The sequence below is a fragment of the Dreissena polymorpha genome, chromosome 10, assembly GCF_020536995.1.
Source record: "Dreissena polymorpha isolate Duluth1 chromosome 10, UMN_Dpol_1.0, whole genome shotgun sequence".
NCBI classification, from domain to species: Eukaryota; Metazoa; Mollusca; class Bivalvia; order Myida; family Dreissenidae; genus Dreissena; species Dreissena polymorpha.
The window spans coordinates 69,645,764-69,670,219 of NC_068364.1; the positions used below are offsets into that span (position 1 = coordinate 69,645,764).

At 36.8% G+C, this 24,456-nt stretch overlaps 2 protein-coding genes across 2 annotated transcripts in view; one reads left to right on the forward strand and one right to left on the reverse strand.

The window, feature by feature from the left end:
- LOC127847441 (2',5'-phosphodiesterase 12-like) overlaps positions 1 to 12,121 on the reverse strand; it is a 38,942-nt gene extending 26,821 nt beyond the window's left edge. Inside the window, exons 1-3 of the mRNA XM_052379350.1 lie at positions 11,235 to 12,121; positions 10,301 to 10,440; positions 9,304 to 9,463 (exon numbers count right to left, since the gene is read on the reverse strand). Coding sequence (XP_052235310.1) covers positions 9,304 to 9,463; positions 10,301 to 10,440; positions 11,235 to 12,028 — 1,094 coding nt within the window. The 5' untranslated portion in view covers positions 12,029 to 12,121. The remainder of the gene's footprint in view (positions 1 to 9,303; positions 9,464 to 10,300; positions 10,441 to 11,234) is intronic.
- A 162-nt stretch (positions 12,122 to 12,283) lies between these two features.
- On the forward strand, positions 12,284 to 23,192 carry LOC127847444 (RNA-binding region-containing protein 3-like). The gene is made up of 3 exons (XM_052379358.1): positions 12,284 to 12,391; positions 18,824 to 18,979; positions 21,535 to 23,192. Exons 2-3 carry the CDS (start codon positions 18,831 to 18,833, stop codon positions 22,895 to 22,897), a joined length of 1,512 nt encoding a protein of 503 aa, XP_052235318.1. The 5' UTR covers positions 12,284 to 12,391; positions 18,824 to 18,830; the 3' UTR covers positions 22,898 to 23,192.
- The last annotated feature ends 1,264 nt before the right edge of the window (positions 23,193 to 24,456 follow it).

Consider the following 24,456-nt stretch of genomic DNA (forward strand, 5'->3'; position numbering starts at 1 on the left):
CCCAGTTTTGCGGTAACTGTGGTAGATGTATTATACATGCCCAGTTTTGCAGTAACTGTGGTAGATGTATTATACATGCCAAGTTTTGCAGTAACTGTGGTAGATGTATTATACATGCCCAGTTTTGCAGTAACTGTGGTAGATGTATTATACATGCCCAGTTTTGCAGTAACTGTGGTAGATGTATTATACATGCCCAGTTTTGCAGTAACTGTGGTAGATGTATTATACATGCCCAGTTTTGCTATCAGTCTACATGTATAACAGTTGCAGATGTCAAGGGTTTTGCTATCAGTCTACATGTATAACAGTTGCAGATGTCAAGGGTTTTGCTATCAGTCTACATGTATAACAGTTGCAGATGTCAAGGGTTTTGCTATCAGTCTACATGTATAACACTTGCAGATGTCAAGGGTTTTGCTATCAGTCTACATGTATAACAGTTGCAGATGTCAAGGGTTTTGCTATCAGTCTACATGTATAACAGTTGCAGATGTCAAGGGTTTTGCTATCAGTCTACATGTATAACAGTTGCAGATGTCAAGGGTTTTGCTATCAGGCTACATGTATAACAGTTGCAGATGTCAAGGGTTTTGCTATCAGTCTACATGTATAACACTTGCAGATGTCAAGGGTTTTGCTATCAGTCTACATGTATAACACTTGCAGATGTCAAGGGTTTTGCTATCAGTCTACATGTATAAAAGTTGCAGATGTCAAGGGTTTTGCTATCAGTCTACATGTATAACACTTGCAGATGTCAAGGGTTTTGCTATCAGTCTACATGTATAACACTTGCAGATGTCAAGGGTTTTGCTATCAGTCTACATGTATAACACTTGCAGATGTCAAGGGTTTTGCTATCAGTCTACATGTATAACAGTTGCAGATGTCAAGGGTTTTGCTATCAGTCTACATGTATAACAGTTGCAGATGTCAAGGGTTTTGCTATCAGTCTACATGTATAACAGTTGCAGATGTCAAGGGTTTTGCTATCAGTCTACATGTATAACACTTGCAGATGTCAAGGGTTTTGCTATCAGTCTACATGTATAACAGTTGCAGATGTCAAGGGTTTTGCTATCAGTCTACATGTATAACAGTTGCAGATGTCAAGGGTTTTGCAATCAGTCTACATGTATAACACTTGCAGATGTCAAGGGTTTTGCTATCAGTCTACATGTATAACACTTGCAGATGTCAAGGGTTTTGCTATCAGTCTACATGTATAACAGTTGCAGATGTCAAGGGTTTTGCTATCAGTCTACATGTATAACAGTTGCAGATGTCAAGGGTTTTGCTATCAGTCTACATGTATAACACTTGCAGATGTCAAGGGTTTTGCTATCAGTCTACATGTATAACAGTTGCAGATGTCAAGGGTTTTGCTATCAGTCTACATGTATAACACTTGCAGATGTCAAGGGTTTTGCTATCAGTCTACATGTATAACACTTGCAGATGTCAAGGGTTTTGCTATCAGTCTACATGTATAACAGTTGCAGATGTCAAGGGTTTTGCTATCAGTCTACATGTATAACAGTTGCAGATGTCAAGGGTTTTGCTATCAGTCTACATGTATAACAGTTGCAGATGTCAAGGGTTTTGCTATCAGTCTACATGTATAACAGTTGCAGATGTCAAGGGTTTTGCTATCAGTCTACATGTATAACAGTTGCAGATGTCAAGGGTTTTGCTATCAGTCTACATGTATAACACTGGCAGATGTCAAGGGTTTTGCTATCAGTCTACATGTATAACACTGGCAGATGTCAAGGGTTTTGCTATCAGTCTACATGTATAACACTGGCAGATGTCAAGGGTTTTGCTATCAGTCTACATGTATAACAGTTGCAGATGTCAAGGGTTTTGCTATCAGTCTACATGTATAACACTTGCAGATGTCAAGGGTTTTGCTATCAGTCTACATGTATAACAGTTGCAGATGTCAAGGGTTTTGCTATCAGTCTACATGTATAACAGTTGCAGATGTCAAGGGTTTTGCTATCAGTCTACATGTATAACAGTTGCAGATGGCAAGGGTTTTGCTATCAGTCTACATGTATAACAGTTGCAGATGTCAAGGGTTTTGCTATCAGTCTACATGTATAACAGTTGCAGATGTCAAGGGTTTTGCTATCAGTCTACATGTATAACAGTTGCAGATGTCAAGGGTTTTGCTATCAGTTTACATGTATAACAGTTGCAGATGTCAAGGGTTTTGCTATCAGTCTACATGTATAACAGTTGCAGATGTCAAGGGTTTTGCTATCAGTCTACATGTATAACAGTTGCAGATGTCAAGGGTTTTGCTATCAGTCTACATGTATAACAGTTGCAGATGTCAAGGGTTTTGCTATCAGTCTACATGTATCACACTTGCAGATGTCAAGGGTTTTGCTATCAGTCTACATGTATAACAGTTGCAGATGTCAAGGGTTTTGCTATCAGTCTACATGTATAACAGTTGCAGATGTCAAGGGTTTTGCTATCAGTCTACATGTATAACAGTTGCAGATGTCAAGGGTTTTGCTATCAGTCTACATGTATAACAGTTGCAGATGTCAAGGGTTTTGCTATCAGTCTACATGTATAACAGTTGCAGATGTCAAGGGTTTTGCTATCAGTCTACATGTATAACAGTTGCAGATGTCAAGGGTTTTGCTATCAGTCTACATGTATAACAGTTGCAGATGTCAAGGGTTTTGCTATCAGTCTACATGTATAACAGTTGCAGATGTCAAGGGTTTTGCTATCAGTCTACATGTATAACAGTTGCAGATGTCAAGGGTTTTGCTATCAGTCTACATGTATAACAGTTGCAGATGTCAAGGGTTTTGCTATCAGTCTACATGCATAACAGTTGCAGATGTCAAGGGTTTTGCTATCAGTCTACATGTATAACACTGGCAGATGTCAAGGGTTTTGCTATCAGTCTACATGTATAACACTGGCAGATGTCAAGGGTTTTGCTATCAGTCTACATGTATAACACTGGCAGATGTAAAGGGTTTTGCTATCAGTCTACATGTATAACAGTTGCAGATGTCAAGGGTTTTGCTATCCGTCTACATGTATAACAGTTGCAGATGTCAAGGGTTTTGCTATCAGTCTACATGTATAACAGTTGCAGATGTCAAGGGTTTTGCTATCAGTCTACATGTATAACAGTTGCAGATGTCAAGGGTTTTGCTATCAGTCTACATGTATAACACTTGCAGATGTCAAGGGTTTTGCTATCAGTCTACATGTATAACAGTTGCAGATGTCAAGGGTTTTGCTATCAGTCTACATGTATAACAGTTGCAGATGTCAAGGGTTTTGCTATCAGTCTACATGTATAACAGTTGCAGATGTCAAGGGTTTTGCTATCAGTCTACATGTATAACAGTTGCAGATGTCAAGGGTTTTGCTATCAGTCTACATGTATAACAGTTGCAGATGTCAAGGGTTTTGCTATCAGTCTACATGTATAACAGTTGCAGATGTCAAGGGTTTTGCTATCAGTCTACATGTATAACAGTTGCAGATGTCAAGGGTTTTGCTATCAGTCTACATGTATAACAGTTGCAGATGTCAAGGGTTTTGCTATCAGTCTACATGTATAACACTTGCAGATGTCAAGGGTTTTGCTATCAGTCTACATGTATAACAGTTGCAGATGTCAAGGGTTTTGCTATCAGTCTACATGTATAACACTTGCAGATGTCAAGGGTTTTGCTATCAGTCTACATGTATAACAGTTGCAGATGTCAAGGGTTTTGCTATCAGTCTACATGTATAACACTTGCAGATGTCAAGGGTTTTGCTATCAGTCTACATGTATAACACTTGCAGATGTCAAGGGTTTTGCTATCAGTCTACATGTATAACACTTGCAGATGTCAAGGGTTTTGCTATCAGTCTACATGTATAACAGTTGCAGATGTCAAGGGTTTTGCTATCAGTCTACATGTATAACACTTGCAGATGTCAAGGGTTTTGCTATCAGTCTACATGTTTAACAGTTGCAGATGTCAAGGGTTTTGCTATCAGTCTACATGTATAACACTTGCAGATGTCAAGGGTTTTGCTATCAGTCTACATGTATAACAGTTGCAGATGTCAAGGGTTTTGCTATCAGTCTACATGTATAACACTTGCAGATGTCAAGGGTTTTGCTATCAGTCTACATGTATAACAGTTGCAGATGTCAAGGGTTTTGCTATCAGTCTAAATGTATAACACTTGCAGATGTCAAGGGTTTTGCTATCAGTCTACATGTATAACAGTTGCAGATGTCAAGGGTTTTGCTATCAGTCTACATGTATAACAGTTGCAGATGTCAAGGGTTTTGCTATCAGTCTACATGTATAACAGTTGCAGATGTCAAGGGTTTTGCTAACAGTCTACATGTATAACAGTTGCAGATGTCAAGGGTTTTGCTATCAGTCTACATGTATAACAGTTGCAGATGTCAAGGGTTTTGCTATCAGTCTACATGTATAACAGTTGCAGATGTCAAGGGTTTTGCTATCAGTCTACATGTATAACAGTTGCAGATGTCAAGGGTTTTGCTATCAGTCTACATGTATAACAGTTGCAGATGTCAAGGGTTTTGCTATCAGTCTACATGTATAACAGTTGCAGATGTCAAGGGTTTTGCTATCAGTCTACATGTATAACAGTTGCAGATGTCAAGGGTTTTGCTATCAGTCTACATGTATAACAGTTGCAGATGTCAAGGGTTTTGCTATCAGTCTACATGTATAACAGTTGCAGATGTCAAGGGTTTTGCTATCAGTCTACATGCATAACAGTTGCAGATGTCAAGGGTTTTGCTATCAGTCTACATGTATAACACTGGCAGATGTCAAGGGTTTTGCTATCAGTCTACATGTATAACACTGGCAGATGTCAAGGGTTTTGCTATCAGTCTACATGTATAACACTGGCAGATGTAAAGGGTTTTGCTATCAGTCTACATGTATAACAGTTGCAGATGTCAAGGGTTTTGCTATCCGTCTACATGTATAACAGTTGCAGATGTCAAGGGTTTTGCTATCAGTCTACATGTATAACAGTTGCAGATGTCAAGGGTTTTGCTATCAGTCTACATGTATAACAGTTGCAGATGTCAAGGGTTTTGCTATCAGTCTACATGTATAACACTTGCAGATGTCAAGGGTTTTGCTATCAGTCTACATGTATAACAGTTGCAGATGTCAAGGGTTTTGCTATCAGTCTACATGTATAACAGTTGCAGATGTCAAGGGTTTTGCTATCAGTCTACATGTATAACAGTTGCAGATGTCAAGGGTTTTGCTATCAGTCTACATGTATAACAGTTGCAGATGTCAAGGGTTTTGCTATCAGTCTACATGTATAACAGTTGCAGATGTCAAGGGTTTTGCTATCAGTCTACATGTATAACAGTTGCAGATGTCAAGGGTTTTGCTATCAGTCTACATGTATAACACTTGCAGATGTCAAGGGTTTTGCTATCAGTCTACATGTATAACAGTTGCAGATGTCAAGGGTTTTGCTATCAGTCTACATGTATAACAGTTGCAGATGTCAAGGGTTTTGCTATCAGTCTACATGTATAACAGTTGCAGATGTCAAGGGTTTTGCTATCAGTCTACATGTATAACAGTTGCAGATGTCAAGGGTTTTGCTATCAGTCTACATGTATAACACTTGCAGATGTCAAGGGTTTTGCTATCAGTCTACATGTATAACAGTTGCAGATGTCAAGGGTTTTGCTATCAGTCTACATGTATAACAGTTGCAGATGTCAAGGGTTTTGCTATCAGTCTACATGTATAACAGTTGCAGATGTCAAGGGTTTTGCTATCAGTCTACATGTATAACAGTTGCAGATGTCAAGGGTTTTGCTATCAGTCTACATGTATAACAGTTGCAGATGTCAAGGGTTTTGCTATCAGTCTACATGTATAACAGTTGCAGATGTCAAGGGTTTTGCTATCAGTCTACATGTATAACAGTTGCAGATGTCAAGGGTTTTGCTATCAGTCTACATGTATAACACTTGCAGATGTCAAGGGTTTTGCTATCAGTCTACATGTATAACAGTTGCAGATGTCAAGGGTTTTGCTATCAGTCTACATGTATAACACTTGCAGATGTCAAGGGTTTTGCTATCAGTCTACATGTATAACAGTTGCAGATGTCAAGGGTTTTGCTATCAGTCTACATGTATAACACTTGCAGATGTCAAGGGTTTTGCTATCAGTCTACATGTATAACACTTGCAGATGTCAAGGGTTTTGCTATCAGTCTACATGTATAACACTTGCAGATGTCAAGGGTTTTGCTATCAGTCTACATGTATAACAGTTGCAGATGTCAAGGGTTTTGCTATCAGTCTACATGTATAACACTTGCAGATGTCAAGGGTTTTGATATCAGTCTACATGTTTAACAGTTGCAGATGTCAAGGGTTTTGCTATCAGTCTACATGTATAACACTTGCAGATGTCAAGGGTTTTGCTATCAGTCTACATGTATAACAGTTGCAGATGTCAAGGGTTTTGCTATCAGTCTACATGTATAACACTTGCAGATGTCAAGGGTTTTGCTATCAGTCTACATGTATAACAGTTGCAGATGTCAAGGGTTTTGCTATCAGTCTAAATGTATAACACTTGCAGATGTCAAGGGTTTTGCTATCAGTCTACATGTATAACAGTTGCAGATGTCAAGGGTTTTGCTATCAGTCTACATGTATAACAGTTGCAGATGTCAAGGGTTTTGCTATCAGTCTACATGTATAACAGTTGCAGATGTCAAGGGTTTTGCTAACAGTCTACATGTATAACAGTTGCAGATGTCAAGGGTTTTGCTATCAGTCTACATGTATAACAGTTGCAGATGTCAAGGGTTTTGCTATCAGTCTTCATGTATAACAGTTGCAGATGTCAAGGGTTTTGCTATCAGTCTACATGTATAACAGTTGCAGATGTCAAGGGTTTTGCTATCAGTCTACATGTATAACAGTTGCAGATGTCAAGGGTTTTGCTATCAGTCTACATGTATAACAGTTGCAGATGTAAAGGGTTTTGCTATCCGTCTACATGTATAACACTTGCAGATGTCAAGGGTTTTGCTATCAGTCTACATGTATTACAGTTGCAGATGTCAAGGGTTTTGCTATCAGTCTACATGTATAACACTTGCAGATGTCAAGGGTTTTGCTATCAGTCTACATGTATAACACTTGCAGATGTCAAGGGTTTTGCTATCAGTCTACATGTATAACAGTTGCAGATGTCAAGGGTTTTGCTATCAGTCTACATGTATAACACTTGCAGATGTCAAGGGTTTTGCTATCAGTCTACATGTATAACACTTGCAGATGTCAAGGGTTTTGCTATCAGTCTACATGTATAACAGTTGCAGATGTCAAGGGTTTTGCTATCAGTCTACATGTATAACACTTGCAGATGTCAAGGGGTTTGCTATCAGTCTACATGTATAACACTTGCAGATGTCAAGGGTTTTGCTATCAGTCTACATGTATAACAGTTGCAGATGTCAAGGGTTTTGCTATCAGTCTACATGTATAACACTTGCAGATGTCAAGGGTTTTGCTATCAGTCTACATGTATAACACTTGCAGATGTCAAGGGTTTTGCTATCAGTCTACATGTATAACACTTGCAGATGTCAAGGGTTTTGCTATCAGTCTACATGTATAACACTTGCAGATGTCAAGGGTTTTGCTATCAGTCTACATGTATAACACTTGCAGATGTCAAGGGTTTTGCTATCAGTCTACATGTATAACAGTTGCAGATGTCAAGGGTTTTGCTATCAGTCTACATGTATAACACTTGCAGATGTCAAGGGTTTTGCTATCAGTCTACATGTATAACAGTTGCAGATGTCAAGGGTTTTGCTATCAGTCTACATGTATAACAGTTGCAGATGTCAAGGGTTTTGCTATCAGTCTACATGTATAACACTTGCAGATGTCAAGGGTTTTGCTATCAGTCTACATGTATAACAGTTGCAGATGCCAAGGGTTTTGCTATCAGTCTACATGTATAACACTTGCAGATGTCAAGGGTTTTGCTATCAGTCTACATGTATAACACTTGCAGATGTCAAGGGTTTTGCTATCAGTCTACATGTATAACAGTTGCAGATGTCAAGGGTTTTGCTATCAGTCTACATGTATAACACTTGGAGATGTCAAGGGTTTTGCTATCAGTCTACATGTATAACACTTGCAGATGTCAAGGGTTTTGCTATCAGTCTACATGTATAACAGTTGCAGATGTCAAGGGTTATGCTATCAGTCTACATGTATAACACTTGCAGATGTCAAGGGTTTTGCTATCAGTCTACATGTATAACACTTGCAGATGTCAAGGGTTTTGCTATCAGTCTACATGTATAACACTTGCAGATGTCAAGGGTTTTGCTATCAGTCTACATGTATAACAGTTGCAGATGTCAAGGGTTTTGCTATCAGTCTACATGTATAACAGTTGCAGATGTCAAGGGTTTTGCTATCAGTCTACATGTACAACACTTGCAGATGTCAACAGTATTATACGCCTTAAGCAAACTCATTCTGGGCTTTGAAGTCTAAAATATTCTTATAAACATAGACACAAAAGAGTATCGGTTAACTGCACAGCTTTAAACTAAATGATATAGAGCTATAAATTGTACAAGCATAATTTAAGTATTTAAAACACTCAACAAAAATTATCGAGAAACTGCATATCTTACAAGCTTGAAACAAAGTTATCGTGGGCTATGCATTATATATTATTAAAAAACCCATACAAAAAAAATTCTTCATTCTTGTCGTGTTCTTCTATAAGTTGCCGATGTCAAAATGTGTGGAACAAAATGATTTGCCTCCAACAAAGTAATTGAATTGCATCAAAATAACAGTGGCCTTATAACTTCTTGCTGTGTTCAGTGTAGGTCATTTATAGTCTCCATACTGATATCATGTAAGAGAAACATGCATACTACATGTACATGGAGTCTTATAAAGATATTAAATTTGGGCAGTGCTCTGAAAAGGGGGTTTAATGCACTTGTGTAAAGTGTCTTTCCAGATAAGCCTGTGCAGTCCGCACCAGCTTATAAGGGATGACACTTTCGGCTTTTACGATGTATTTCATTGAAAGAAAGTCTCTTTATAAGAAAAATCCGGTTGACGTAGCCTGTACAGGCTATTTCTGGGACAACACTTTACATATGTGCATTAAACCCCCTTTTCACAGAGTGCAGCTCATTTATATCCTGCATACAGTGAAAGCCTTGACTATAATATAGTACCTGAATTTTGACTTCCTGAAGAATATGGCTGACCCCTCCCTGACCCCATCCTTCTCCCTGAGGTGACCTTGAAAACCCAGCACGCTGAAAACATTCGTAAGGTCCCAATCGAACACCTTGGTGTCACACTCTTGCAGACAGACAATGTCTGCATTGTAACCTTGAAAATATGCATCGACAATTGAACAAAAAATTAATGTTTTTCAATTTTTTACTTTTTTGTTTATGAAGATAAAAAAAGTGCATGTTCAAAACAACCCAACTTTAATTCAAATGGAAAATTGTGTTTGATCCTACTCAGACTTTAAGATTAATTTAAGTAAGCTTTATTGTTTTTACTAAAATGCATATATTATTGATATATATAGGATCTGTCATGAGTTGTCATATCATACCATATTTTATTAAACGAGTTCAGGAATTTTGTAAGTAAGCGAGCCTTTGGCCAGCTTACTAACGAATTTCCTTGACAAGTTTAATAAAATATGGTATGAAATGACGAGTGTCAGATCTTTTTTATCACATGCTTTTAAATGAGCAAATTAAATAAATATTTACGCAAACATAATGATAAATCCCAAATGTTGTTTACATTTCGTGACGTCATTTGACGTTGCAACCTCATTTCAGAAAAATAACAAAATGCGAATGGTCAATCAAACGAAAATAAGCAAATGAAAACGCTTTAAAAGTATATTACAGTAACAAATACACATGTGTAAGATAAAAATATTCGTAATGGTTATGTCACATCGGAAACAGGGTAATGGGTATGACATGTGATAATATAAATTACAAAATCCAAACAGATTTCTAAAGGCATTTGGTCTCATGAGTCATGAATGAGTCAATAAGGATTATTTTCTGTACTGAAGCCTGTTTCTGTTAAAATAAGAGCATTCTAAGTTGCACAATGCATTATAAAAATTGAAGATTCGTTTTCAGAAAACTACACAGAACCCGAAAAAAGATTGGATACATAATAAGCACAACTTGCCTTGTAATTCTTTGACAATCAGATGTTTTCTATAGTCTATAGATAGGGCATATGGAGGGCAGTAGTTGAAGAGAACGTCCCTTGAGAAATCCTGATCCGCATACACGTCCGCCAATATGTTGTAACTGACAACACGTAGCCTGCATTGTCAAAGTAAAATTAATTAATATTTACTACATGTATTAATATACATCAAATATGAAAAAATTAATGTTATAAATCCTATTCCAGCTATATTTCTCACACTAAAAAGATAATTGCTATTCAATTCATCCTCTCACTAGTCAGTAGACAACAATTAAAAATGCAGAGCTGAACATCATCTTCCCTCATAAGTCCATTGTCAAAAACATGAATCACAATTTGAATTCTGTATTTCTTATAAATTAAAATAACTACTAGTAAGTCAATAACTAAATCAATTTTACAATGCTGAAATTACATGTATGTTATGCAACACTGACTTTCATTTTAATACATGTATGGTTAATGTTGTTTCATTAAATTATGTTTTGATTTTATTGAAGCACAAAGTTTGAATAACTCATTAATGGACTTAATCAACCTATAAAATAAATGTTCTTTTCATAAACTGCTGATAGGGACATAACATAGCAGGGTTTTTTTCATTAAAAATCGGATCCGGTATTCAGCCCTATTCCCCATGGATTTTTTAAAATATTTTCCCCAAATGTAACCCAAAAAATCCCAATCAAGGGTTTCCCCAAAAAAATTCCAGCAATATAAGTTCAACATTAGTAATAATGCTGAAAACACTTTCTCAATTTGAAGCATTTTTTTAGCAAAACGGCAACAACACTAATTACCCAATTTTAGTCAAAACGCCGCCCATTTTTCTAATACAACAAGGGACCCGGCCCCATTCCCAAAATGGTTAAAAAAAGACACTGCATACTTGGCAAACTGAACTCACTCATCATAATCAGTTAGCTTCTCAGTCCACTTCTGACGTTCTTCAAATGGGCACAAACCTGGACCAGCGGTGACCTCAAACTTGGACTCGGATGACACAGATTTCCCCAATCTGTCGCCACATTTCGGAGTCACTGTAAGAGCAAGCTTATAACCAATGTCATCATTAACAGCACTGTATGATAAGCATCTACATACTTCTGTTCTCTCTAATTCTTGTTGATTACTTTTGTTATCGTTGTTTGCTGCAACCTCCGTGTACTTGACCTTCTCCCAGACATACACAGAATCATCTAAACTGCAGAATTCTGTGTCCAACTTTGGATAAATTGGAAACCCAACCATTACAATCTGAGGCAACAGGATGGAGTGGCAGTAAGGGGGGTTAACGTCGACAGTGTATTTCTCACTAGAAATAGTCACCACATTCCCGTGTTTCAAAGCCTCTTCAGAGGTAGACTCCAAGGCAATGCTTGAATTTCCATCTGGACCAAAGACCTTCATACTTATGTTCAGTGCATCTGGGTCTTCCTCTCCTTGTTTTCTTTTTCGTTTACTCTTTTTGTTAAAGAATTTCGCTATGTTCTGAGATATCCTTTTAAAGGTATCCTCGATTGACTCTGTCTTAGGTCTAACTGCATTAAATTCCCTGCCTTTTCCGTTGTAGCAAAACTCGAATGAGATCTGTAAGGACTCATCGCCTTTGGTGTTTTTTACATAAATCTTCGACATCCTTCTGGCTAACAGCAGAGATGAATGCGGCTTGATTTGGCAAATACGCCTTAAAAAGCTCATCTATTTACACCTTGGATTGCTCAACTAATGAGTTGACATTTCACAGGAAATGGACATGCTTTGGGTGGTGGGTGGTTTACACCTTTGAATTAGAACCGGTTGCGTTTGTTCTTGTTTTGAATATTTTTCAAAACGATGAAAATATATAACTTAAATTTACGAAACTCTGATAATCTGAGCAATTCCCTAGTTATACAAACATTTAATAATACGTGTTTACATGCAGAGACGAAGCGCTTTTTTCATCGATTAAATAAAGGATATTAATTCTACAGTATAGTTATTTCCCCTTGTTATCAATTTGCCAATGGTTTTATTTTGCTATCAACAGTGTATAACACTCTAATATTTTCTTACAAAAAGGTGTGTTTTAAAACTCGTACTGCAATATATTTATTTAGTTCAGAACTTCAGACCATTCCAAGTAGTTTGAAAAGTGAAATAGGCAGCAAATTAAAGCGGCTTCCAGCCAAATCAATCCTGCCAAAAAAGTCGTAAGGCCTCAATAGGGGGGAAATTCATTTAATCGGCCACAAACAATGTTTGCCTTTAAACCCATTACATCATTATATAAATTCATTAAAATTGCAAAATGTACAAAATTCACATATGCTGTACACATTGCTTTGGTATGTTATACTCAATGTTTGCTCCATGTGGAATGACCATCATGTGAAGAATATTTAAGTGATGTTTACTTTGAGTGGTGTTCCCTATTATTGTGTTATTAACTAAAATAAGCAATTCAAATATGCATGTTGGTGAAACACGTATTGAATGGTTGCAATTAAAGCAAAAATTACAATAAGAAAGTAAAACGTGTTACATGTACAAAATTTATTGATAATTATAAATGTTTTCTTTATGAACTTTTCTTTTAAATATGTTTGTTTAATGAAATTGGATATTATAACTAATTAATGAACATTAATGTGTTGTATGAAAAAAACTAAATTAGTATTCACTAAATTGAGAATCGAAAAGGTAACAAGTTTTTTTTATTTTATAGGTATATAATTAGTATTAAGCGCTTTCATAAAAACCTGTTTTTAAATAGAATGTACATGTAGATGCCAAAATATAAAAATAATATTTACTGATATCTTAATTGAAGACATTATATTGCCATCTATTTATCAAAAGATTAGTGATGTTTGAATATCTTCATATCAATTAGCTCTCTTCTATATGTATACAGTTGTGAACAGGTGGTGTTTTAACAGATTTTTTTATTGTATTTAATTAATCACAATGATTGTCATACACATTTGTAATCCTTATCAATTCACTGTAAAAAACCCGGCAAAGAGGTCAGTTTGACTTTTCTCAAGTTTTCTGTATGTCCGATGTGATGTTTTTGGGTTCGGTTTAATGTTAACCTGGGGGTGGTTTCATTTGTTGAATGTTCCAGTTTTGACTGTGATTCCTTAACAAGTCTCTACATTGAGCCACTTTTTATGCCCCCGAAGGAGGGCATATAGTGATCAGACTGTCCATTAGTCTGTCCGTCACACTTTGCGTTAAGTATTCGAAAAATGCTCATAACTTCTATTTTGCTTCAGATAGCAATTTCATTTTTGGCATGCATGTGTATATGGACATACACAGACAAATTTTGACCCCTGTGACCTTGACCTTGAACTTAGGGTCCGCGTTTAGGTTTCGAAATATGCGTTTAGGTTTCGAAAAAAGATCATAACTTCTATCAAGCGTTTATAGGGGGCATAAGTCATCCTATGGTGGCAGCTCTTTTTTATTCTTAAAGACAGTGGACTAATCGCTTTAAATGACTACAGACCAAATGACTGCTATCTTTTGATCAGGTCAGGAGTTGAAATATACTAATAATTGTTCATAAAAGATAAGTACAATACCCCCATTTATCATACCACCGCATTGATATCTGCCTGATATAACGTTGCTTAATATGTTTTTTATATCATGGTCAAGAGGAAGTTCTTATATCAGTCATGTGTGGAGGATGGTCAGATTACTCGGTATCCACTATAAAGTAATCATTTTTAGTAAAATCTAATCAGATTCAACAAAACAAACAATTTGATACCGAGATGCAATATACTTCCAACACAAAATGCAACACAAACAGCAAAAACATTTTTTACAAATTTTAAGCATGCTTGCTCATGATGTCATTATTAACACGTCATATTCTTTCCCGCAAAAATAGCAGCTTTTTTGTGATTTCTAGCTCCACTGGCCAAAGGCCAGCGGGGCTTATGTCATGGTCCTGTGTCCGTCGTGTGTGCGTCCGTGCGTTAACTTTTTATTTAAACATCTTCTTCTCCTAAACTACTGGTCCAAATCTGATGAAATTTCTCAGGAATGTTCCTGTGGTGAACCTCTTTCAAATTTTTTCAAATTATGCCCCTTGGGTCAAATTTGACCCTGCCCCGGGGGGGTCACAAAATTGAAAATTTGCTTATATAAGGCCTATTTTGTGCAAACTTTATAAATCTTCTTGTCCATAACCATTAGGCCTAGGGCTACCAAATTTGGTATGTATTGACATCTGATGGTCCTCTACCAAGTTTGTTCAAATTATGCCCCTGAGGTGAAATTTGACCCTGCCCCGGGGGGTCAAAAAATTGAGAATTTGCTTATATAAGGCCTATTATGTGCAAACTTTAAAAATCTTCTTGTCCGTAACCATTGGGCCTAGGGCTACCAAATTTGCTATGTAGTGACATCTTATAGTCCTCTACCAAGTTTGTTCAAATTATTTCCCTGGGGTTAAATTTGACCCTGCCCCATGGGGTCAAAACATTGAAAATTTGCTTATATAAGCCTATTTGTGCAAACTTTAAAAATCTTCTTGTCCATAACCGTATGGCATAGGGCTACCGAATTTGATATGTAGTGACATCTTATTGTCCTCTACCAAGTTTGTTCAAATTATGCCCCTGGGGTCAAATTTGACCCTGCCCTGGGGGGTTAAAAAATTGAAAATTTGCTTATATAAGGCCTATTTTGTGCAAACTTTAAAAATCTTGTCCATAACCATTGGGCCTAGGGCTACCAAATTTGCCATGTTGTGACATCTTATAGTCCTCTACCAAGTTTGTTCAAATTATGCCCCTGGGGTCAAATTTGACCCTGCCCCGGGGGGTTAACAATTTGAAAATTTGCTTATATAAGGCCTATTTTGTGCAAACTTTAAAAATCTTCTTGTCCATAACCATTGGGCCTAGGGCTACCAAATTTGCTATGTAGTGACATCTTATAGTCCTCTACCAAGTTTGTTCAAATTATGCCCCTGGGGTCAAATTTGACCCTTCCCCGGGGGGTTAAAAAATTGAAAATTTGCTTATATAAGGCCTATTTTGTGCAAACTTTAAAAATCTTCTTGTCCATAACAATTGGGCCTAGGGCTACCAAATTTTGTATGTAGTGACATCTTATAGTCCTTTATCAAGTTTGTTCAAATTATGCCCCTGGGGTCAAATTTGACCCTGCCCCGGGGGGTCACAAAATTGAACATTTACTTATTTAAGGCCTATTTTGTGAAAACTTTAAAAATCTTCTTGTCCATAACCATTGGGCCAAGGGCTACCAAATTTGGTATGTAGTGACATATTATAGTACTCTACCAAGTTTGTTCAAATTATGCCCCTTGGGTCAAATTTGACCCTGCCTTGGTGGGTCAAAAAATTGAAAATTTGCTTGTATAAGGCCTATTTTGTGAAAACTTTAAAAATCTTCTCGTCAATAACCATTGGGCCTAGGGCTACCAAATTTGGTATGTAGTGACATCTAATAGTCCTCTACCAAGTTTGTACAAATTATGCCCCTGGGGTTAAATTTGACCCTGCCCTGGGGGGTCAAAAAATCGAAAATTTGCTTATATAAGGCCTATTTTGTGCAAACTTTAAAAATCTTCTTGTCCATAACTGTATGGCATAGGGCTACCAAATTTGGTATGTAATGATATCTTATAGTTCTCTACCAAGTTTGTTCAAATTAAGCCCCTGGGATCAAATTTGACCGTTCCCCAGGGGTCACAAAATTGAACATATGCTTATATTGTGCCCATTTTGTGCAAACTATAAAAATCTTCTTGTCCATAACCATTGGGCCTATTTCTACCAAATTCGGTAGGTAGTGACATCTAATAGTTCTCTACTTAGTTTGTTCCAATTATGCACCTAGGAACAAATTTGACCTTGCCCCAGGGGTCACAAAAATGAACATATGCTTAAATAAGGCCTATTTTGTGCAAACTTTAAAAATCTTCTTGTTCTTAATTATAGAGCCTAGGGCTACTAAATTTGGTATTTAGTGATATCTAATAGTCCTCTACCAAATTTGTTCAAATTATTCCCCTGGGCTCAAATTTGACCCGGCCCCGGGGGTCACAAAACTGAACATATGACGTTTACCAGTGGAGATTACTGCCGCCGTTTGGCTGTGACCAACAACAACATCAACATCTTGTAAACATGAGATAAAACCCTGTCATTTAGTGCCATTTTAGGTCAGATGGTGACTGCTTACAAAGGCATTGAAGGAAGAACATGTGTTATGAATGTTTTTCTTATAAACTGAAAAAGACAGGTTTTATTTAAATATGTCGAAAGTGACCATATATCCGGATGAAAATATTTTGGATGACATGTTAATTTCATGTCTTTTTTGTAGTGTTAAAACCAGTTTAATAATATATTATTGATTTTAAAAACACAACTTCCATGAACATAATTATTTCAAGGAAAGTCAATATATGATACTGCACGGTAAACTCAAACTTTGTATCCAAGAGAAGGTGTTGAAATTAGTGAAGTGCAATGTTCCTAACTATCGTTTATGTTTAAAATAACTAATGATTCATTGTTCCATCTGTGAATTGTGACTGATCATGAATTGTTGAAATGATTGTCAGTTGCTCAACAATCCATATATATTTCTGACCATTTTATTATTTTCTTTATATAAGTTATGAATTGATCTTAGAAGTCAAATGTATTACTTAATTAAATACATTTATAAATATAAAGAAATAATCTTTAGATTATCATAATATTTTCAGGCCTGTTGGTCTTAGGGATGTGTGGGTTGATGAGCAATTTCTCCTTTTATCACAATTATTTCTACCCTACCTGATCATTTCCTTCATATTCCATTTTAATTCAATTGACGTCTGCAACCTCTTTCAAATAGGGAAGTCCAAAATGTGTTGTTTGGTAAAGGGTTAAGGCATTTTGATTCCTATGGGTCTTGTGAATCTGTTTCAAATCAAATGCGTAGATTTGATCTTCAGCATATAAAAATATGTGAAATAGAAAGAACGACAATATCTTTTGGAGAGATAAATGTACCTACGTTATAAGCAAAGGACCTGTGCAACAATTCCCGGGCTTTTTTGTCTGTTTAGTTATTACGGTAGTAACTTTTTCCATGTATAAAAATGCTCACCCTTCCAACTTTAAGCGCCCAGTGGGACGAGGGATAGAATGAGAAAGTTACATGCTTGAGTACATTTCAATCCATGCGCATTACACGTTTTTTCGCAAAGAAAAAACAGTGGAGCGATACAGGGCCATCATGGCCCTCTTGTTTTCATTTTTTCTTAAAAATCGGGTACGTAAAGGTATGATAAACAGAAATACAGGTTACTGCCTGATCCTGTTGCAATATATGAGGCTCGTCATGAATAAAATAATAAACAGCTCCGCAATCCTAGCTGTTATATTTTTCTAAGCCTTGCCTGATATATTACAAAAAGATCAAGCAGTCACCTGTTATTCTCTATATGTTCTCATATGCCATATGTCTCTTTCTTGGTGGGACAGTCCCTCTTTAAGGATGTTCGTCTTTACTTGAGTGGATGTGTCCTGACCTTTGTAAAAAAAATGTTCTATAAGTTTACAATTAAAGTCACAATTTAAGCCCTTTTTTGGAAAAACTTAACATCACTTACGGGTAATATATGTTATTAATAGCTTATAACAGCACTCAATAGCCTCATATCTAAGTATTGAAGCGGGTACCTAATCTGATTTCTAATTTTGGAGTATGTGTGCGATCCCCGGCTTAGTATATATTGATTTTGTCTAACTGCAACAAAGATTGTACATGTACATGTATTTGTGTATAAAAGTAATCTTAATATATAACAGTATGTTAATTGTTGTCACTTGCCTTAAATAAACGACCCGTAAGTGATGATAAAAATGATCTGCTGATGCATTGAAGTTTCACTCTGCTGATATTTGTCACTCAACAAAATTGTTATTGAAATAAGTTGAGAAAAGTTTGTTTAAGCATTAGGTATAAACTCAAATTTACAAAATATATGTTTGCTTTGATTGGTTTGACTTTGGTGAAGGCATCATATGTGCAGTTTCCACATAATGGGACTTAAAGTACAAAGTTGACCAGATTGTAACAAATCAGTGAATTCATAGATATTTTTTGTGTGTTTGTAGATTTTGTATTTTAATTCATGAGTAATAATGATTACAAAAAAAAAGAATTTTGAAAATTACCAAAAGTTTAAAATCCTGGTTATTTGCCTATAAACCACATTATAGCATGAAAAAAAGAGTAGTTTTCTGAGATAATGTGGCATGCATGTGCATAAAGTGTCATTCCAAATAAACCTGTGCAGTCCGCACAGGCTAATCAGGGACACGTCTTTCTGTTTTTGTTTGGATTTTTGTGGGCCAAAAGTTTAGTCTATAATTAGCCTGTGTTGACTACACAGGTTGTACTGGGACAATACTTTATGCATTAAGCCCTGTTTTCCCAGAATAGGGCTCATATTTCTGGAATTCACAGTTTCAGCATGGATGCGCCTGTATTGACACTTCTGGTGCGCCATTTGCCAGCAGAGCTGTCTCTCCAAGACAAGATCGACCTTCTGTGCCACTTCGGAGCCACAAGCGTTAGACCAATGGGGATAACTGGACCTATGAAACACACAGCATTTGCAAGGTATTAACCCTTTACCTCTTAGATACGTCGGCTTTAAAAGCTCTAAAGAGCTTGTGTTAAAATATTTATATACCCGACTTTATAAATAAATATGATTTGACTTGACGTATTTTGAAGCATTTGTAGTTCTTCAGAAAGTTAAATTCAATTTAAGATCTTTCTTACTAGATTCAAATTTTAAAAGCTTCATTTCCAACCCTTAGATACTGATGAGCAGCAAACAGCATTAAACCTGAACAAACTGCGAGTTACTCGCAGGAGTTGCTCACAGGCTGTTCTGGTTTTATGCTGTTTGCACATAGCCATTTCACCTTGCTTCTGAGTAGTGGGAAAGGGTTAACCCTTTACCATTCAGGTACACATTTTTATGCGCTTGTTGCCCCTTAGAAAATAAATTAAAATTTAAAACCTTACTTCCAAATTCAAGTTTTGAAGATAATGATGAGCATCAAACAGCATAAAACAAAGATAGACTGCAAGTAACTTGCTTGCTTTTCAGGCTTTATGCTGACTGCATATAGCTATTTTCACTTTGCTTCTGAATGGGAAAGGAATGAACAACTACCGGTAGAGCTTCTAAGTATTTGTGAAATTGTAAAATTTTTAAGCTGACATGAGCATGAAGTTCTTGAGTGACTGTTGTGGTGAGTCATAGATCGTCTTGTCAAACATTTTCCTTCAAATACTAGTAGCCTCTTTTCCTAAAGGAACCTTTTCACATTTGATAAATTGACAAAATTGAAAAAAAATGGTTTCATATCTGCAAAATTTTTAGTTGTAGTTATGAAACGATTGAATAATTTAGAGAGTTTGGTTGTTAATGTGTTATTTCGTATCATGAAGAGGATTGCATAAATGTTTTAAGGTATAAAATACGTCTTATAGCATATGAGCATGGATGGCCTAGTTGTTTCAATGCTAGACTTTTTCTCAAAGGGCCAGTTGATCGAGCCCAGTTGTAAAGTCCTTTTTTATGCCCCCGAAGGAGGGCATATAGTGATCAGACTGTCCGTTCGGCTGCCCGTCACACTTTGCGTTTAGGTTTCGAAAAATGCTCATAACTTCTATGTCGCTTCAGATAGCAATTTCATATTTGGCATGCATGTGTATATGGACAAGGCCTTTGCATACGCACACAAACTTTGATCCCTGTGACCTTGACAATGAACTTAGGGTCTGCTTTTAGGTTCCGAAATCTGCGTTTAGGTTTCGAAAAAAGCTCATAACTTCTATCAAGCGTTTATAGGGGGCATAAGTCATCCTATGGTGACAGCTCTTTATTTTATTTTATTCCTGTTTCATACTGGATATATAAGTTCCAATGTTTTCATTTATTAATTTAAAGCATTTAATAACAAAACATGCCAAAATCTGTGAAAAGGTCCCTTTGAATCACCTGATGAATTTCGACAAAACTTATAAGGAATGTTTCTTTGTTGGGCCATTACCAAATCCTTTAACATCAATATGGGTGCCATTTAATCGGAAAACTGTTTAGCTTTGAAAATCATTTATGTCTGTAACTGATGGATGGATTTTAAACAGTTTTCACAGAAATGAACCTGGGATGTCCCTGAAACAAATTCCCCAAAATAATTTTGATTTGTTCAAAATAAGGCTGTGGTGAGATTTTAAGGTTTACTCATTATAGCTTTATTAACATTTGATCTGCCGGTCAGAAACCACTGGGATCATTTCAAAATGGCTTTAAAGTAATGTTCTTTTGCTGATCCTCTTCAAAACTCATGAACATAAATTCGATTAGTTTTTGGCTGTCAGGAGCGAAAGCAGTTTCCTTAATATGTCTATGTACCCATAAGTACATGTAAAGTTTTTATCAGCAACTGCTAACCAGATTTTTAAACATTACAGTTTTGGTAATAAAATTTGTCTCAATGATTTCTCAGCTGAGTTCAGAAATGGTTCGAGTTTGTTGGAAAACATGTCCACCATGATGACTATATTAAATCCTTGTTGAAACTCTAGAAGTCACATTTATAGTCCAATCTTCATGGAACTTGTTCAGAACATTTGTTCTTAAGATAGCCAGACTGAGTTATAAAATAGTTCCTTTCCGTTGTTTGCTGGAGTCAGTTTATCAGTTTCTCACGTCCAGTCGTCCACATTTACTTTCCTCATGAATTTACAGTTAGCTTAATTAAGCGCCATAACAAAAGGCAGTTTTTGTTGAGGTGGAGTGTCCAAAAGCAGTCTTTTTAAGTCAATAGGATATAAATTTTGACTCTAATTTCCCATGTTCATCTATAATTATTTCTGTTTGCAAGATAAAATTACCTCTGTTAATATTCTGAAATAATAATCAAATGTGGATTTTTTTGTTTAATATAATAAGAAATGTTGGTTTATATAATATGTGAATACAAACATGGTTATGTGTCAAAGATTATTTATATTGTTGTCGGTTCAAAAATACTAGAACGGAACATTTAAACTGCGTAAAATAATATATATTTGTCAGCACATATTTTTCCAAAAAATACTTTTTGGTAGTCGTAAATAATAACGATTTTTTAGTATCTAGGCTTGTGTTGCAGGTTTGACAGTTCAGAGAATGCTGCAAGATGTCTGAAGCGCTTGCACCAACTGGAAGTGTTAGGGCAGAGACTGGTGGTTGAGTTTGCAAAGTCGGACAACCCCTGCCCTCCTTCAGAAACCCAGAAACATGACCAGGACAGCAAGACTGAAACAAAATCTGACACTGAGCAGGGTGAAAAGAAACCAGAGAAGTCTTTCATCAAATCCAATGTTGTTGCTTCTGAAGACATTTCTTTCCTCAAAAATAACATAAATTATTCAAGAAAACTGAATTTGTATTATGCGTACCCTCCGCCAACAGTTTCTACGTTGACCAACATCGCACATGCTTTGGCGTCCCACTCCAGGTTTTACACACAGGTTCTACACTTGATGAACAAGATGAATATACCCTGTCCCTTTGGGCCCACAACCGCCCCGCCCCCACTGGCCATGGATGACCCTCATGAGGATTACACAAGGTTCGGTTCTTGTGAACCGTTTCTTGTAAAGGAAGGAGAGATTGAGGAGTTTGAAATGGAAGAAGGCAGCACTGAGGAATCAGAGATAGATTCTGATGAAGGGACGGGACTGAAAAGGAAAAGGGGCAAGAAGATTGGAAGTATTGATGGATCGCTCCCTGCTTCACGGTCTACGAATAGACCTCGTAAAAAGATGAGGCTGGTACAACCTGATCTGTCTGCAGTCATAAAACCGGCCATTGTTCAGAAGCCTAGTGAGATCTTCGAAGGGGCAGATAAGGATGTCCTTAGACGCAAACAAATCAACATGAATATTCCTGACGTGGAGACAATGTTTGAACATGGTAGCAGGGAGAAGGGAACGAGAGATGGGGAATTTTTGGGAAAAACATCTGTTCATGATGAGGTTTTTGTTGTGGAAGGTGGTTTTGGCAAAGTGGAACCCAAGGCAGTTCATGTAGAGCCAAAAGAAGACATTCAGAAGGCCGATGTGAATTATGCCATTGACAAGACAAAGTTTCTTGCAGCTGATAAAATAGCAGAAGGAAGATTGAAGGAATCTCAGTTGAAGGATTTTTCTGTTTTCAAGAATTACCATCCAGGCGACCCTACCAGTAGACTGTATATCAAGAATCTTACAAAACAGACCAGTGAACAAGATCTCGTAAATCTGTTTGGATCCATGATTGATTGGTCACTACCTCTGGCTTACGACGTGTTCGATGTTCGACTGATGAAGGAAGGCCGGATGAAGGGCCAGGCATTCTTGACCCTACCAGATGACCGGAGTGCTGAAAGAATTGTGAAACAGTGTAACGGTTATATCCTCAACAGCAAGCCGATTGTGATACAGTTTTCAAGATCTGCTAAAGCCAAGGCAGTAGATGAGCCACTTAAGTAGTTAAAATCATGCAAAAAGTGAGATTTTACTATTATTTGAGCGAAGAATTAAATTTGTGTTTGTAAAAAAATTGACAAAGTTTATGTTTGTCTTTAAAGATAGATAAAATGTTTTGGTGTATTATTTTAAGATAAAAGTGTTGTGGTTTCTGATTGTGAACAAAAATTTCCGATGCCAAAACAACGAACCGTGGTCAAGTTTTAACAAGAATAAAAATTGAATGTAAACAGAACTTTGTCATGGGATTATTTTACTACATTTTAAATATTTGTGTATAAAATTATTTCAATGTAAATGTTATAACTATAGGCTTTGACTGGAAACATATTTCCAGAATGCTTGCTCTTTTGTAGGGTTGGGAAATATCTTTAAATAAACATAAAATAATATAATAAAATAAAAAACAAATGAAATCACTATTTCACTTTACTGACCACTTTTGATAAATCATCTAGAAATAGAAAGAAAACAGCATAAGAGTGGGGAAAATGTTAAGTTTTAAAATATATGTTTAAACAACAACAATTAAAATTGCGTTTGACTAGGTACATGCATTAATTTATATTTTTTAACAAAACATATCACTCCATTTCGTTGACATTGAAAACATGTGTAGAGTTCACATCAATATATGACTTTGAAGACTTTCCTGAAATCAAGTCTGGTTTAAAGTCTTTATTTGAAAATCAAGTCTGATTACAGGTCGTTCCGGAAATCAAGTGTGATTTATAGTCTCTCTCTAGAGATCACGTCTGGTTACAGGTCTTTCCGGAAATCAAGTCTGATTTATAGTCTCTCTCTAGAGATCTCGTCTGGTTTCAGGTCTCTGTGGAGATCACGTCTGGTTTAAGGTGTCTCTGGAGATCACATCTTGTTTCAGTTCACTCTGGAGGTCACGTCTGGTTGCAGGTCTCTCTGGAGATCATGTATTGATTCAAGTCTCTATGGAGATCACGTCTGGTTTCAGGTCTCTCTGGAGATCACGTCTGGTTTCAGGTTTCGCTGGAGATCACTCTGGTTTCAGGTCTTTCTGGAGATCACGTTTGGTTTTTGGTCTCTCTGTGAATCACTCTGGTTTCAGGTCTCTCGGGAGATCACGTCTGGTTTCTGGTCTCTCTGAAGATCACTCTGGTTTCAGGTCTCTCTGTGGATCACTCTGGTTTCAGGTCTCTTTGGAGATTACGTCTGGTTTCAGGTCTGTCTGTAGATCATGTCTGGTTTCAGGTCTCTCTGGAGATCACCTCGGGTTTCAGGTCTCTCTGGAGATCACTCTGGTTTCAAGTCTCTCTGTGGATCACTCTGATTTCAGGTCTCTCTGGAGATCACGTCTGGTTTCAGGTCTCGCTGGAGATCACTCTTGTTTGAGGTCTTTCTGGAGATCTCGTCTGGTGTTATGTCTCTCTGGAGATGACGTGTTGTTTTAGGGTAGCTACTTTAGTTCGGGTTTAGGGCAATCTTGAAGTTATGCAACGATCTATCGATCATAGAGTTGCGTCTCGTTTCCGACATGATCAGTTGCGAATTTAAGCAAACCCTGCTTATTTTGGCGTTGCTAATTG

Coding starts and splice junctions, on each gene's coding strand:
- LOC127847444 (XM_052379358.1), top strand. CDS start 18,831: ATGGATGCGCCTGTATTGACACTTCTGGTGCGCCATTTGCCAGCAGAG. Junction 18,980..21,534: donor AAACACACAGCATTTGCAAG/GTATTAACCCTT, acceptor CTTGTGTTGCAG/GTTTGACAGTTCAGAGAATG.